We start from the raw sequence: 16,895 nt of genomic DNA on the forward strand, positions 1-16,895 counted from the left end.
CTTATATGAACCGACACTATAAGGATAATGGGGTTGGTGGCCAAGCATGGACCCCAAGGTGTTGATTTTTTATTTTTTGTTTTTTGTTTTACTCAAAAAATTCTTATAATTGAATCCTCCATTACCCCATGCAATCGTTCCTTTGCATATTCCAGTTTTATTTCAGTTTATTGAAAGACCTTGATGCTGGGCAAAAATAAAGTAGCTTTGAGTTCTTATGCAGTCATGGGATTCATTCTAGTGGTGTATATTCTATTATTCTGTGAGGAAATAATGGAGCTTTGGTTTGCATATGGGTGAAACATCAAAGACAAATAAATAGTGTGGACTTCTGTCAAACACTTTTACTAAATAAAAAAAATAAAAATTGCTAAATGCTACAGTGCTAGCCAATTTTGACTAGCACTATAGCTAATCAATGAATAAATAAACTAATTAAAAAATTAAGTTTGATTCTCTCTCCTATTAGGGATAAAGAAATAATATAGCTCAACAATGAACAATAGCTCACTATAGAAGTCAAGTTGATGAATGGGACATTGCTATTTATTATTTAAATTCATGGCTCAATTTAAGAGCATCTCTAATATTCGTAAATGGCTCATAATAGTCAATTTATGAGCCATTTTTTGTCTCCGGTGAATAAGCATAATAAAATTTTTCCTTCTAATGTGAATAGTAAATAGACAAAAAGGCATATTCACTATTCACAATACAAATATATTTTTATTATTTTCTCTCTATACCTTTCCTTCTTTTACACTCTCTCTCCCTATTTCTTTCACAATACTCTCTTCCACTTAAAATAATATTTAAAAAAAAATAAAAAGTAGAATAGATAATATGTTGGAGACAGTATAAAAAAAAGTAGCTAAAGTTGAGAGTTGTATTTTTTCAATAATTACTTTGATTATTATTGTTAGAGATGCTCTAAGATGATGAATTTATACCTTCAAATCCTTTGTCACACATAACTTAATTGCATTCTAACCTTAGATCTAACCTATAATAGATGCACCCCAAGAGGTAATTCAATCGGCTGGGAATCACGCCTTTTGAAGCGAAGGCCATTAGTTCAAATCCCCCCTCCCCCTCTTGTGTGGACATGTCAAAAAAAAAAAAAAAAAAAAAAAAAAAAAACCTATAATAGATGCACAAAATATAATTTCGTGGAATTGTAAGTTTGTAATACCATCACATGTAAAATCAATGCAAATCAATTGGAATTTATTTCATTATTACTTACATACCCATCTTTATAACCATAAGACTGATTTTTTTTATTTTTTTTTTTAATGTCTTTATTTTCCTTTTTTCACAGGGGTCTTGCCCATAATTTTCCATATGGAAGCCATTTTTCTTATGTGTTCTTAAGGCTGAGCACTGCCTTGTACAAATAGATTTCAATCTTTTTCTGGCCCATCTCCGCCCAGCAAGGGCTGGTTTTATGAATTGTTTGCCTATCCATAGGGCGGAGACTAGTCGTATCTACCCTTAATATATATATATATATATATATATATATATATATATATATATATATATATATATATATATTTTGAGGTTTCCATTTAACCCGTGGACTTAAGGGGTATTCATGAAGAAATTAAATTCTAGTGTTCCTTTCAAGAGCTCCTAAAAATTTGTTTTTAAAAAATTTTTGCAATCAAACCTAAATTTTTAGGGGAAAGTTTACTTAATCTTCTGAATTTTTATCCTTTTTGTAATCTCCCCCAAGTTAAAACCAAAAAACTCTTAATTTAGTGTATTTAGCTTGCAATTTTTTTTCAATCTCACCCTTCAGTTAGGATTTTCTATTAAATCCTAACAGTAGATGTGGAAGTCACCAAATACCCCTTTTATTTTAAAAATAATAATACTTGTAATTTAAGGGTAATTTTGTAATTTCATAAAATTTACATGAGTATAATAGTCATTTCACCATTTGACCCATTCAATTTAACCTCAAATTATAATAGGGAAAATTAATATTGCAAAAAATTATAAACTAGATACACTAAATTGAGAATTTTTAAACTTTAAGAGAAAATTTTCAAAAATGATAAAAGTTGAGGAGTTAAGTAAAGTCTTTTCAATTTTTTTAATTCCGCCACATGCTACATTTAATTAAATAAATATACTTTGTCAGTTTTGAAATAAAAATCTTCAAATAAGGATATTTTGTCAGTTTTGAATGTTATATGCCAAAATTCTTAAAATAGCACTGTATTTATTTTTTAAAAAAAAAAAATTATAAATTTTTTCAAAAATTTAGGTATAGGTATTTTTGCAAATTCCGTTAAATTCTGACCAACACCTAAATCTTAGCATTTTTTTTTTCTAGAAAAATAAGAGAGCTATTTTGAGTATTCCATCAGGATTTAACGCCAAAAGCTGACAGAATACCCTTATTTGAGGGTTTTTGATAGTTTAATACATCGGTTCAAGATAAATGATAATTCGGTACCCTTCCGTCAAAACATTGGATAGTTCGGTACCATTCTGTGAAGTTAACCCATAAAATTATCCATAAAAATATAAAAATACAATTTTACCCATTACATTATACCTACTGAATAGTCCCCCGTTCATTTAAACGGGAGAGGATCTTGTCCTTGTCAAACAACCGGGAGAGGATTTCGGCTACTATTGCCGAAATTCAGGATAAAGGTCATAATTCAGACAATTTCATCGGAATCTGAGTTGATCGAATTTTGGCCTGTAGGCATCCCGATGGTGGTCCACTACTTAAACGTGAAGGTCAACTACATTGTTTAAAATAGCGTCGAATGCGTTTGACGTCTGGAAAAAATGATTTGCATTTTTAAAAAGTATAAATAATTTTTTGAGATTTATTAAACATTTTTTGTCAAACGAAAATCATTTTAAGTTGACTATTATTTTCGCTCTCACCAAACACCTAAAAATATCAAAATTATTTTTCAAAAACTATTTTGCACCGAAACAAAAGAAACATAACCGAATAGTCTCCCTTGCATTTAAGTTGAAGTCGATCTTGTCCTTGTCAAACAGCCGCACCATGGAAACAGGTTTAACAGTAGCAGTAGCTCATTGATCATGGCTTCCGTTGACCCGGGGGCCGGGACACTTACCAAACCCGTATGCGGCCAACCATATGCGTGGACCCAAACAACCAATCCTCTACCTAATGGAGAGGATTTGTCTTGTCAAACAGCCACACCATGGAAACAGGTCTAAACAGTAGCAGTAGCTCATTGATTATATGGCTTCCGTTGACCCCGGACTCTTACCAAACCCGTATCCGCCCAACCATACGCGTGGACCCAAACAACCCAATCCGCCACCTAATCATAAACCCCACTATCTTGATATCTTCCTGCTCCTCTTGTCATATTAACAATCGGGGGGGGGGGGGGGGGGGCGGCTGGCAGGGGCCATGGCCCCCCTCCCCACAATTTTCTAAAAAAAAAAAAAATTTTTAGATAGAAAAAAAAAAAAACACTCTAAAAAATTAAAAAAATATAAGGTAAAAATTAAAATTTAGCTTATTTGGCCCCTACCAAAATTTTTTTTTTTGCCATCGGCCCCTGCCCATAAAAACTTCTGGCTCCGTCCCTGTTAACAATAGTTTTGTATTTGTATCAACAAAATTTTTTACATCGTTAATGTTAGAATAATAAAATTCATCAATTTCTCTTCTCTTTTTTTTTTTTTTTTTTTTTTTTTTTTTTTAATAATATCAGAGAATATGATTATGGAATTATGTCATAGCTGCCCGTTAGATTTTGAAGCCTAAAACGACAAATTTAAATAAAATGTTTATATATATATATATATATATATATATTTGAATATTAATTGTATAACATTCATTTTAATTTTTAGTTTATATTTTTATTTAAAAATCATTTTTGTTGCTTATTGCTCTTAATTTTTTCAAAACAACATGTATAATTCATCTATGCTCCTCCAAGACATTTCAATGAATGACATATTTGTGTTGAGCTACATAATTTTATTTTTATGTAAAATTTAATTTGCACAAAATGAAGTTTAATTTATTCTAAATATTATTTATTATTTTAATGACCGAACTTAATTAATTTGTTAGTTTTGCCTTCAGGCAAAATTTCTTATTGTTTTAGGGTACCAACAATGTAACCACATTATCATAAGTTAGGCCTTCAAACATTTTTTTGCCTAATTATGCTATTCGTAACTGGGGCTTATTTCATTGGGGTCTTAATCGGTCGCCTAATTAATCTAGCCAATGAACTAGCCATGACTTACGTTAGAATCTGATCATTATCATAGAATTTATATTCTTTATATTGTACATCTATATAGTTTATAAATAATGGGATAAATTGGCGGCATATAGTTTTTTTTTTTTTTTTTAACAAATTTAAACTATCTTTATTGAGAAACTCAATCAAATCGGGAGTCATTGCTCCTGGGTTACAATACCATAAATACATGTTAGAATTTCTTCAATCTAAACCCTATCTATGATACAAGAAATTGCCTCTCAGGTAAGAAAATTAACTGCATAATTTGCACCTCGCTTCATATGTTTAACACTCCAAGATCTGAGCTTACCCAGACCTTCTTTAATTCCATCTATGATATAACCCATTTTGCTCCAATTTTGTCCCTTCGCATTTATTGAATTGACAACCTGTAAGGCATCTCCTTCTAAGATGATGTCAAAAAAACACATCATCCTACAAAAACCCTTTTAACATAGGCTCTTGTAGTTGAAGCTTTAACAGCTTTACATGCATATAATATTACTCTATGCATTATTATTATTATTATTATTATAATAAGTAACCTTTTTATTGCATTGTTAAACAAATCGACACAATCAAACCGTAGATATATTAAACATTAAAATTAAACCATGCATGCAAATATGTGGAACCACCTTAAATCTTTTATCTACTTTTTTTTTTTTTTTTAATAGTTAATATTATAATGAAAAGTTTATAATAATTATTTTCTTGTGTCAGGGTTTTCCTTGTGTACGTATTTTGGTAGATTCTGTAGAATAGCTTTTCAGAAAAAGCCATGATGTTACGTTTTTGTTCTTTCTCTAACCTCTGATTTTCTTTTTGGCCCCGTTTACTAACTCCCTCCCCTTCCCCTTCCCTTCCCTCTCCTTACTTTTACCTTTTCTAAAAAATATCAAATTCAAAACATTCTTTTCTTTTTTACTTTTTATATCACATCAATAATTTTTTATTATTATTTAAATAAAAAAAATCTACTACAATACAAATTTTTTCCACTTTTTCATATAAATTTTTTCTACTTTATATCACATCAATCACTTTCTATTTTCACACAACAAAAAAATTCTCACAAAGAGAAGGGGAGGGGATTACTAAACAGGGCCTTTGTCAAATTTTGACCATATTTTTCACATTTCCCCAGTCTCACCTGCCTCTCTGCCTCACTGGTTTGGATCCCCTGCAATCCACTATTTGCTGGGAACTATTCATTTAAAAAATTAATGGTTCATATAATGACAACAATATTTAAAAGAAAAATTAAAATATAATTTGGATGTTTGGTAGAGTGGCCGGATCACGGAGAAATAATTTTTCTACATTATATTGGTGTATATTAACTTTACACTAAGACACATAGGATGTGAAATTTATGCATATGGGTCTCATATACATGGATCTCACACTCAATGTGTCTTGGTGTAGAATTAATGTAAGTAAATGTAATGTACAAATAATACATTCCCGAATCACCTCCAAACAAGTGGCTACGGCCATCATTGATAGTGCATCAAGGGTAGTTGCAGCTACCCCTAAACATATCGGAGCCTTTAGAGGGCATGGGTTTACTTCCTCTCAATATTTTTTTTAAAAAAAATATTCTAAATCTTTTTTCTTTTTATTTTGCCCCCACTTAAAATTCTATTTTTTCCATTGGTCGAGTAGTCTCGAACCATTGTTTGGAGGTGACCGTTGGTGGCCGAACCATACCCAAAAAACACCCAAATCACCTTTCAAAACTTTTTTTTTTTTTTTCGTTGTTGTCATCATCTGGACCATTTATTTTAGGGAAAATTCAACATGCCCTCATCAAACTACCATCTATTTGATAATGCCCCTCCAATTAATAAAAATTGTCAATGTCCTATCCAATGACAAAAATAATTTTAATAAAAATACAAATACAATTTTCTAAAAAAAAAACTGAAAAATTAAAAAAACTAAACAAAAAAACTAATTTCTAAAACAAGAGGGTCTTTTTTTTCTTTTTTTTTTTTAAATATATATAGTATTTAGTTTTTTCTTTAAAAAAAAAATAGGGCTATTTTTGACTTATTGAAAAAAATTAAGATTATTTTTGTCTTTTTGTTGGCCTTGAAAAAACATTAAAATTTTTTAATAGTTTGTGAGACATTGTCACAATCTAAAGTTTAGAACATACATTATCAATTGAGTGACCTCTATTTTAAAGAGAAATTAATGGTTAAAAAAGAAAATATAAGAGTCGTTGCATATTCATCTTTTGTCTATTTCTTTAAAAAATTTACTGTTGAGTCAGTAAAACTTACATATAGATTTTACGTACTCACGATAGATTTCCACATTTTTTATATATTTATAAATAATAATAAAAAAGCAAAAAATAAAATAAAATCAAACACCCCATTTTTTTAACAAATTCAGCATTTATACGAAAGCGAAGGCAAAAGATGAAAGATTTGTGATAGCTAATATCGGATCCAAGGACAAAGATATGTACAGAATAGAGTAGTAGGTTGTTAATTTTGAAATTAATAAAAAGTGATGATGCGATATAAAGTAAAAAAAAATTGTATTGTAGTGAATTTTTTTTATTTAAATAGTAATAAAAAATTATTGATATGATATTAAAAAAAAAAAAAAACATAAACAGCATCGGACACAGCTGTGTTCCGTTCCTGTGCTTGGGAAACAAGGCCCAAATCCGTGGGACAGCACCAGAGATTGGCTGGAGAGAGGTACTGAGTTGACACAACATTAGAGGGCAGATAGGGGCACAGGGGTTTAGGTTGGGATCAGAAAATTTAGGCTACGAATCTTAAGGATGCGTGATGAAGATCTCTCGGAGATCCCACGGTGTACGTTGCTTCCAATCTTTTTCAGTGCTCCGTTTTCTGTTTTCCCAACAAACTTTGACGCCCGTGAAAATCTCAACCAATGCCTCCAACAACGCACGTGACTTTCCCCGGCAAAGAAAATACTATACATGCTTTTATTTCTACAATTTTTTTTTTAATTATTATTAAAAAAAAGTTAATTATTATTAAAAAAATAAAGAGTAAAAATATGTGTAACATTTCTCTTTATATATTAAATACTATACATTTTTTCTGATCGATGCAATTGTGTTGTAAAATATTTGTGTGTTGTATAGTAAGAAATGATTGATGTGATATAAAATTTGAGAATATTCTATAGAAAAGTGAAAAAATTTTGTTTCGTGAAAAAATTTTGTTTCGTAGTGAATTTTTTTATTTAAATAGTAATAAAATATGATTGATATGATATAAAAAGTGTAAAAAAGTTAAAATATTTTTTATTTGATTTTTTTGAAATAAGTAAAAAGAAAAATAAGGAAAGTTGAAAATAATTTGCCAAACAAGCCCCTAATCTCTCGAGAAATAATTTTTGCACATCACTTATACATCTTTTGTACATCAATTTTCTAAATCTACTATTGGATTTGTAGGTGAGGAGTGATTGTTACACTCACACTCCACAACTCCAGCACTCACACTAGACACAAGGAAGTGAGACCCACTGTGTGAGTCCCACTTCTTTATATGTACATAAAGATTTACATATAGGTCCTACAGATCCAATAATTAATTTAAAAAATTGATGTATAAAAAATGTACGTATGATGTACATGTACCCTGGAAAGACCCTGTGCTGTACGTTGGTAGCCACTGGTTGGATCGCGAGCTATCATTATCACGGAGGATTTGTACTCTACCGCGAGATCTGATCAACTAAAGTGGTGGCCCACGGCTTATTGTTCTATACAATAGTTTCAAGGGTGGGACCAAAATTCGCTGGGAAAATACAAGGGGTGCTAAGGTAATTTCAATCAATCCACTCGTGTGAACTACGCTAGTGAACAATGGCAACTTCACACATTTTGTCCCCATGTTTAGAATTAGGGGATTTCTGTCCTTAGGGTTCCAATGGCTAGAAATTAAAGTAAGTTTTATAGACATCAGTCGGTGGTCAGTAGTTTTTTTTTTAAATAAAAAATTAAGTGGTTGGATATTATTAGAGGGAGAGTTTGACTTTTTAAATTAGAATTTTAATATTATTTTTTTTTAGTATTAGGCCAAAGTCCTATTAATGTATTGATGAAGCTAAGTTAGCTATGGCTCAATCGAATTTGAGGGAATACGTGTGGTTTCTACTGTCTAGGCCTTTTTTATGCTACTCCCAATGAGACAGGTGCTATTATAGTCACACCCAGATAAAATAACTACAGTTAATCTCACCCTTTTGTCTTTCTAATTTTTAAAAAAGAAAAAAAAAAAAAGAAAAAAAAAAAAAAAAGACCCATTTTGCTTTAATATTGAGACATCTAAGTAGAGAAGATTTGATCCTAATATTGATCAAATTTCTAGCAATAGAGACATCTAAGTACAAAGCATCTGATCCTAATTCTTAACTGCAAGTATTCATAGAGTCATTTTTATTGGATTATGCTTTGAAAGTTCGCACATGGAGTTGACTCCTTTTTACAAAAACATGTGTTTAAGATGTATATGTCACTTCTAACATGTCATGGTGTTATTGACTCATGTAGACGTGCATGATGCATGTGTACCTTTTTTTTTTAAAAAAAAAAATGGGAATTGAGCACATATATAAATAAACAAATTAATTACGGTGCTCAACAAAAATAATATCTAAAATACATAGAGGGTTTCTTCAAGAAAATATTGCTCTTCATTGAGGTATAAAGCTTCTTTCGCAAGCCCGTGAGCCACACCATTTAAGTTACTATTCTCCAACGTGGGATTCAAGTTTTTATAGTTTTCTAATGAAATTTAATATGGTATTTGATTAATTTTGATTATTATACCAAAATAACTACTCTAACGAGAACTGAGATCCCGAATAATAAATCTAGGGGGACAATACATGTAATATAGACAGCTAAATCACTCTTATGGACCTATGGTCATAATTATAAGTAGTTCAGACACTCCAGACTTGATTTTTAAAGATAGAAGAGCAGCCAAGTCGCCTTTTCTGTATCTCATATGTGTCGTCGCATTTTGGATTGTTCAATTTGCACTAGTCTCAAGACTATCTAATTTACAATAATTTGGTACACCATTTTTTGATGACATGATATGCACGAGCCAAAATTGATCAAACTGGTGTAGGCCAACATTTACCTATATTTTCGGTGATTTATGAATTAAGAAACATAACAAATAACATATTGGGAAAGCACCGTTTGAAGAGATGTTTATACAACTTCAGACAATGAAAATACACAAGGAAAAACGTTGTCACGACCCCAATTGATTTACAACCTATTTGGTTGAAAAGAAAGTCAATTTCATTGATTTCTATTTCTATTTTAGATTAGGATTTTACAGTTTATTTGAATTTTTCATCTTTAGGTTTTATTTGCTATCAAAGGGAAAAGCAAATACAAATGTAAAGGAAAGCAAGTAGAAAGACTATCTAAGGGGATGCTTTCAAAAAAATTTGTGATTAGCAATCCATTTGGCTAGATTATGTGTGGATCATTAATGCTATTGAAACCTTGAATCTTAACCAAAATTTGACTGACAAACCATTAATATCTAAAACAAGAAATGACTTCCAATCTATGTGGTATGGGATAAGAATTTCTTATAATTGAGGATTTTTGTTATTATATTTGTCTTTTTTTTTTTTTTTTTTCCTTTTTTCTTTTTTAGGGACAAAGGATTGTAAGATGGAGCTACCCGTCGGAGCAAGTTGCCATAGGGCAAGGATTCCTTTCACCACTCTTTCAATTTTTTGCTTACTATTTAGATTTGGATCTCAGTAATTTATTGTTCTAGCAATCTAAATAACAAATAAGAGAGACGAGCTGCCTAAAACTAAGGTTGGCAAGATGGGTTCATGTCAACCCGGCTAACCCGTCAGCCCATTTAGGCCAACCAAAACCTGACATGATTAGCTAAACAGGTTGAAGCATAAAACCTGAATACGACACATTTATAAGGATCATAAACGAGTTGACAGATCATAAACGCGTCGTAAACAGGTCAATATATTTATAACCCGAACTCGTTTAGCATAAACCTAAACCTTATAACTACGTGTAAGATTCGCGAGCCAGATCAAAATTTACCTACCTCTACCTAAAACCAACTCGTGAATCTCGTAAAAGCTTTTCAACATTTACCTACTAATTAGGAACGAGAAAAACTGCCAAGGTAATTTGCTTTTGCTAATGTCATAATTAATTAACTTTGAAAAAACAAGTTACAAACGTGACATTTTCGATATGACAACATCAAAGGTCGACATAAAGTAAATATGCAGTATTCAAAAAAAAAATAAAATAAAATAAAAGAAGTAAATATGCAAAGCTACATGTCCTGTTCCAAAAGTTGGAAGCTATCAGATTAACCCGCGTGAAACGCACGCGCAATCCAAATGACTTTTTATTTAATAGTTTTTTACCCTCGCAATTTGGACCGTCTACCTTCTCTGTATTTTATATAGACATCAACGGCAACAGCATTTTGCTCTCACACAGCTACACAAGTAGTCAATCCTCCGCTTCCAATGAAACTTCCAAACCCACTTGCTCTTGTTCTTCACTCTCACTGACCAGATGGGCAAAGCATCACAGTGGTTTCGGGGTCTCCTCGGCCTGAAAAGGCACGACGCGCGCTCTCCAGCCTCCGCAGCTCCGACGAAGCCTCCAAAAGAGAAACGAAGATGGAGCTTCGTGAAGTCGTACAGAGAAAAAGACCACCACGCCACCAAACACGCCCACGGAGCAACTACGACGCCGACGCCGACGACGACGAAGACGACGACCTCGTACGGGCACGAGGAGGGCGCGGCGGGGGATCCGACCAAGCATGCCATTGCGGTGGCCGCGGCTACGGCGGCGGTTGCGGAGGCTGCGCATGCGGCGGCTCAGGCGGCTGCCGCGGTGGTCAGGTTGACCAGCAGCGGGAGGTGCGCCGGACACCCCGCCGCGCCGGACGTTAGCCGCAGCCTCGTCGTTGCAGCGCGTGAAGAGTGGGCAGCGTTGAGGATTCAGTCCGCTTTTCGAGGCTGCTTGGTAGCTTCTCTCTCTCTCTCTCTCTCTCTCTCTCTCTCTCTCTCTCATTCCCATACTATTCCGTTATTCTCTCTATAATTCAATTAAGATTTCCTGGTAATCTCGATGAAATTACGGGATTAGCACTCCGGATTTTACAGCTGTGCTTGCCCGAGCCTTGCCGTGGTTTAGAAGATAACACGTGTCACTCTTCGTCCTCGTTCGGGCTCCTGGTTTTTGCTTCCGACGAATCGTGTCGTGTTTGTTCTTCATTTTTTCCGTTTTTAAGCCAAAAAAAACGCGTTTTTCGCTGGAAGTTCGAGTTTCCTAAAAAAGGAACTGACGATTCCTGCGACGTCGTTCAATGGATCAGAGGTCAGTTACCTTCCAGGGTAAAATGTCACTTCCAAACGCTGTCGTAATGCTCTGTGTCCCTGCAAAGCCCAATATTCCAAAAAAAAAAAAAAAAACCCACTTCCAATTTGCTTCGTCCGAGCTGTTTTCTCGTGTCGTTTTGCTCAAAACCTTTAATCCCCACAAAGCCCTGCACTTTGTAAACGAAGCTTTTACTTTTTCCTTATGAATAAAAGTATAAAACCTTGTTGGATGGACCGACACGTGACCCTTCACATCCCCCCCCTCTTATCTTATCATAATTTTGAGTTAATGTTTGTTGGCCATGGGGTCATTTAATTCCATTTGTTGCTTCTTTAATTTTGCATAACTGTTTCCTACTTATTTGTCAAAGTTAAGAATAAATGTGGGTCACATTGTTGAATAATGTTAATAATTGACGTGATAAGTGTCACGTAGACCATAATCTAACGTGTAAATAGTGGCACATGAAATGTTAAATGTAAGTTGGATTAGGAGAGATGAAGTAAATAGGAATGATGATTGGTGGTATGATTTTTGCACATATATTTTTAGCCTTGTAGGGCAAGGGTGGCCGTGGGTGGGTGACATGGGTCCCAACCACCAAAAGGTCTTGGTTTTAGAATGTTTTTTTCCTTAAGAGGATTACACTGCTTAGTTATGACTTTTCCAACCTAAAGTTGGTTGGTTGGGTGCTTTAATATTGTGGTAAAGGTATAGGCACCATGGTCAGAACATGCATAAACTTTATGACCCTTTGTTATGCGGCTAGTGAGATGTCCTTGTCCTCTCCATGTCATGTCAGACTTTCGTTCCACACCTTGGATTTGAATATTGGTTTCTTTTTAGGCGCCTGTAGCATTTAAATGTTCATGCGGTTCATCGCCAAAGCTTTTACTTGGCGCCATAATTTTGAAGAGTGCCTTTAAATTTGAAGTTCTGCAGTAAATGAAAGTGTGGTCCTCATGTTACCATATCTCATAACTGGTTACTGGTACTTGATTGTGATAACTCTTTGATGGTTGCCTGTTGCCAGTGATTGTTTTATGGATATTTTTGGGGGCACAATGATGATGTAATTAAATCCTTGATTTTAATTATGTCGTTGATTGGTTGATTGCTCTATAATCATTAAGTTTGCCGTGTAACTTACCCTGATGTTTTAAAGGCGAGGAGAGCATTGCGGGCATTGAAAGGATTGGTGAAGCTTCAGGCACTGGTTAGAGGTCACATTGAAAGGAAGAGGACAACAGAGTGGTTGCAGAGGATGCAAGCTTTGTTACGGGCCCAGGCACGAGCGCGTGCTGGACGGGCCCAAATTTCGGAGTCTTCGTATTCGAGTAGTAGCAAGTCTTCTCACTTCCACCACACTGTAAGCAACATTCACCTTTTACTCTAATATATGACTTTCTTTTCACAGCCTCTTTGTGGGGTTCCTTGATAAAGGTTTCACACTTTAGGGACTGAGGGCACTTAATGCAACTTTTCTTTAACATAATTCACTTCCAAAAGTTACTTGTAATTATGGGCTTGTTTGGCAAGTGACTTGCCATGCCACGATAATGCCAGCCAATCATTTTCTCACTTTTTCACATTTTTCAATAATAATCAACATCAAAACATTCCTATTTTTTTCAATTTAATTTATCACATCAATAATTTTTTATTACTATTCAAATAAAAAAAATTCACTACAATACAAAACTTTTTCACTTTTCTATACAATTTTTTTTTTACTTTATATCACATTATCACTTTTTACTAACTCTAAAAAATAACAACCCACTATTCTGGCATGGTAAGTCATATGTGTTGCTTTAAAGATTGTGGTGTCAAGGTTTATTTACAATAAAGCACTTCAAAGACTATAAAGCACTTCAAACATTTACGTTTTCTAATAATTCGGTCCTAAGATCGGCAGGTTTTTGCCTCCTTTGGTCGTGCTGCTGCCTACTTTGGTACCAGTCATCGATTGAAAAACATTAATATAAGGTTTCTTTATTGTAATAAGTTAATTGCTAGGTAGTCATTGGCCTGTCGAAATTTTTCTTATACCAATCATTAGTGCAACTGTGCAAGCTAAAAGTTCACACGTACTTTTTAATATTCTTTCTGGATTGAGAACAAAATGTACCAGATCTTCCTGTGATTGCTTTCTCCTAAAGTATCTTACATTACTTGCATCAGTTGTTCATGTTTAATGCATCATTCCATATACAGGGTCCAGCAACCCCAGAAAAATTTGAGCATGTCATCAGATCCAAGAGTATAAAACATGATCAGTCACCAGTGCTCAAGGTGTGTTTTAGATCCCTCTTTTTGTGTTATTCTTTCACAATTCCACATGCTATTAGATTTGATGTCCCTTTGGCTCACATGACATCCCTACAAATGCAGAGAAATGGCTCAAAATCAAACGCAAGGCTCATTGGCGATCTTGACAAAGCACACTTAGGTTGGAATAGGTCCGACAGTCGGAGGGATGAACGATCATCAGATCAAAGGGGGTGTTCAACGAGGACTGGCACCACAGACGATGAAAAAAATGATAAGATCCTTGAGGTCGATTCTGGAAAACCCCACTTCACTAAACGCAAAAACCTCTTCAACTCTTCTCTTCATGTTCTGGCCTCTGATCAGTATAGTCATAGCTTTACCACTTCAAAGGATTCAACCACCCATCACACAGTTCCAAGTCCATCTTCTTGTGAAGTCCAATCTTTAAGCCCGTTGAAATTCTCCCACGAAGTCGAGGACGGCGCTTTCTACACCGCCGATAATAGCCCACAGGTCTTTTCCGCTTCGTCGAGAGGTGGCGGCGGTTCGAAAAGAAGTCCCTTCACTCCTACAAAGAGTGATGGCTCAAGAAGCTTCTTGAGCGGTTACTCTGACCACCCAAACTACATGGCTTTCACTGAATCTTCAAGGGCTAAGGCGAGATCTCTCAGTGCTCCTAAACAAAGGCCGCAATATGAGAGATCTAGTTCAGCAAAGAGGTATTCTGAATCAAGATCAAGTGCACAAAAGCTCTCTCATTTGCATGCTAACTTTGCAAGTAAAGCCTACCCAGGATCTGGTCGCTTGGACAAGCTTGGGATGCCAGTGGGTTAATTAAAAAGCTAATATGTTTATAGAGATCCACTTTTTTGGTCAATCATCTAATCTGGCTAACCGTTGTATTTAGTTATAATCTAATTTACATAATATGAATGTTAAAGTACTTTTTAAGTCTTCATGTTTAGGTTATTTTTATTTTAACTGCTCACTGAGATGTCTCTGAGCAGTTTACATTTAGTTTGCATGTAACTTTAATTATCGTCTAATTTAGTAGATATAATGTTAAGTTGGCCTAATCAGTTCCTTTTCCCCTTGAGCCCCTTTTTCCTTGAGCTTATCTTCTGTAGAAGGGAGAGAAAATAATAATAATAAATTAGGAGACTTTGTGTTTTTGTTTTCTGATTTTAAGATAAATGCATTAACAAATAATTCAAAGGACAAATCACTCCAAAAAAAATATATATATATATAAAAAAATTTTAGGGGCACTAATTTTTTTACCACCAAGATAACACGGAGATTATTCATTGGTATTCTATCATTTATTTTTATTAATTGTTTTGATTCTATCCAATGAATAAGCTCCACATCATTACACATTATCTTGGTATCTATCTCTTAGTAAAAAAAATTGGTACCTTTAGCATTTTTTAACAAGATACTCGAAAAATTGCGCTTCCCTTGTATCACTTAGAAAAAAATACGTAGTTATTAAATTGACATTTGTTTTTAAAGTATGTAATTTTTATGTGTATTTTTAATAAAGCATTTAATTTTCATATGTGAGAATCACATGTTCTAATAATAAATATCAGTTTAATATATTAGTTTGAAGAAATTTCCTTCATCTCAATTTGAAGAAAAACTTTGATCGTATCAAAGTAAAATTGTAATTGCACTTAGTTATGCAAGCTCACTAGTAGAGTGTGACAATAAAAGGTTTTAAGTGACGGATGAGGATTTACTATATTTAGCTGTCTAAATTGTTAGTAATTTGAACAATTTCATAGAGTAAAGGGTTGTAAGATCAATTTGCCCAGCCCTAGCCTCTGCCCTAGGCAAGTGGGGATTGTTAAGGACAAGTGGCTTTCACAACATCTCTCTCTATGAGGTTGCTCAAATTGCAAGCAATTGGGACACCCCAAATAATTAGGCTACTAGCAACATACTTTTTAAATAAATTTCATTCAATTTATAGGGAAAACTCTTTATTAAAAAATAATAATAAAAAAAAAACTCTACAAAAGTGCTGCCCTAACTTTTGCTTTCGTATCAATTATTTTAATTTTTTTTTTTTTAAAAAAAAAATCCTCTTTTCTCTTTCTTTTTCCTATTATTTATTTAAAAAAATATATTTAAATGGTATAAAAAAAATTATCGTGGAGTTTATTTAAAGAAATAAATTTAATTTTTAAAAAAAAAATCTAAAGAAAATTGGTGCAACTGTTTGAGGGACGAAAACTTATCCAAACCTTGCTATATATATATATATAGAGAAATGATCTCTACACTCATTTTTCACAACAGCCCCACAACAAGCTAATGTGGCTAGTAATATTTTATTATTTTTTTGTTTTATTTTATTTTCTTTTTGTAAAAATATAATAAAATATTACCAGCCACGTCAGCTTGTTGTGAGGCTGTTGTTAGAAATGAGTGTAGGGATCCTTTCTCATATATATATATATATATATATATATATATATATATATATATATATATATATATATATTCAAAGAAGGCGGCCGATCTTGTGATTGAGTTGTACAATTATTATGTGATATGGTGTGGAAGGATAGCCCCACATGAAGGAGTAGGACCAGATTAGAAGCAAAAAAAATTGATGAAATTTTGCACGTGGACTGGGGTAAAGACTCTGTGTCGGTGGTTAAGGTGAATAGTGGACAACCATGGGTCTCTCACCAATGCCGGTCAAACTAGAGTCAATCTGTACATTTATGAACAGGCCCTTTTTACAGAATACAATAGAGACACTGTCACTAGGTGGGGGAGCCTGATATATGGGCGCAGACATTTGAGACTAATAATAGGTACATATAAAATAACCAGACCAGAGAGGTCAGTCCTCCTTACAGATGAAACTCTCTCTTCAAAAAAATAATAATAATAGGTACATAAAAGTAATACTAACAAGCTTTAAA

At 33.6% G+C, this 16,895-nt stretch overlaps 1 protein-coding gene across 1 annotated transcript; it reads left to right on the forward strand.

Moving 5' to 3' along the window:
* The first annotated feature begins 10,750 nt into the window (after positions 1–10,750).
* Positions 10,751–15,029, forward strand: LOC133854434 (protein IQ-DOMAIN 22). Its single transcript, XM_062290641.1, has 4 exons — positions 10,751–11,322; positions 12,845–13,048; positions 13,897–13,974; positions 14,074–15,029. Exons 1-4 carry the CDS (start codon positions 10,864–10,866, stop codon positions 14,785–14,787), a joined length of 1,455 nt encoding a protein of 484 aa, XP_062146625.1. The 5' UTR covers positions 10,751–10,863; the 3' UTR covers positions 14,788–15,029.
* Positions 15,030–16,895: the final 1,866 nt, after the last annotated feature.

Source organism: Alnus glutinosa, chromosome 13 (genome assembly GCF_958979055.1).
Source record: "Alnus glutinosa chromosome 13, dhAlnGlut1.1, whole genome shotgun sequence".
Lineage (NCBI taxonomy): Eukaryota > Viridiplantae > Streptophyta > Magnoliopsida > Fagales > Betulaceae > Alnus > Alnus glutinosa.

Excerpts from the sequence above, each read along its gene's own strand:
- LOC133854434 (XM_062290641.1), top strand. The coding sequence starts at position 10,864 with ATGGGCAAAGCATCACAGTGGTTTCGGGGTCTCCTCGGCCTGAAAAGG. Across the intron at positions 11,323-12,844 it reads CCGCTTTTCGAGGCTGCTTG|GCGAGGAGAGCATTGCGGGC; the intron begins GTAGCTTCTCTC and ends GATGTTTTAAAG. Across the intron at positions 13,975-14,073 it reads ATCAGTCACCAGTGCTCAAG|AGAAATGGCTCAAAATCAAA; the intron begins GTGTGTTTTAGA and ends CTACAAATGCAG.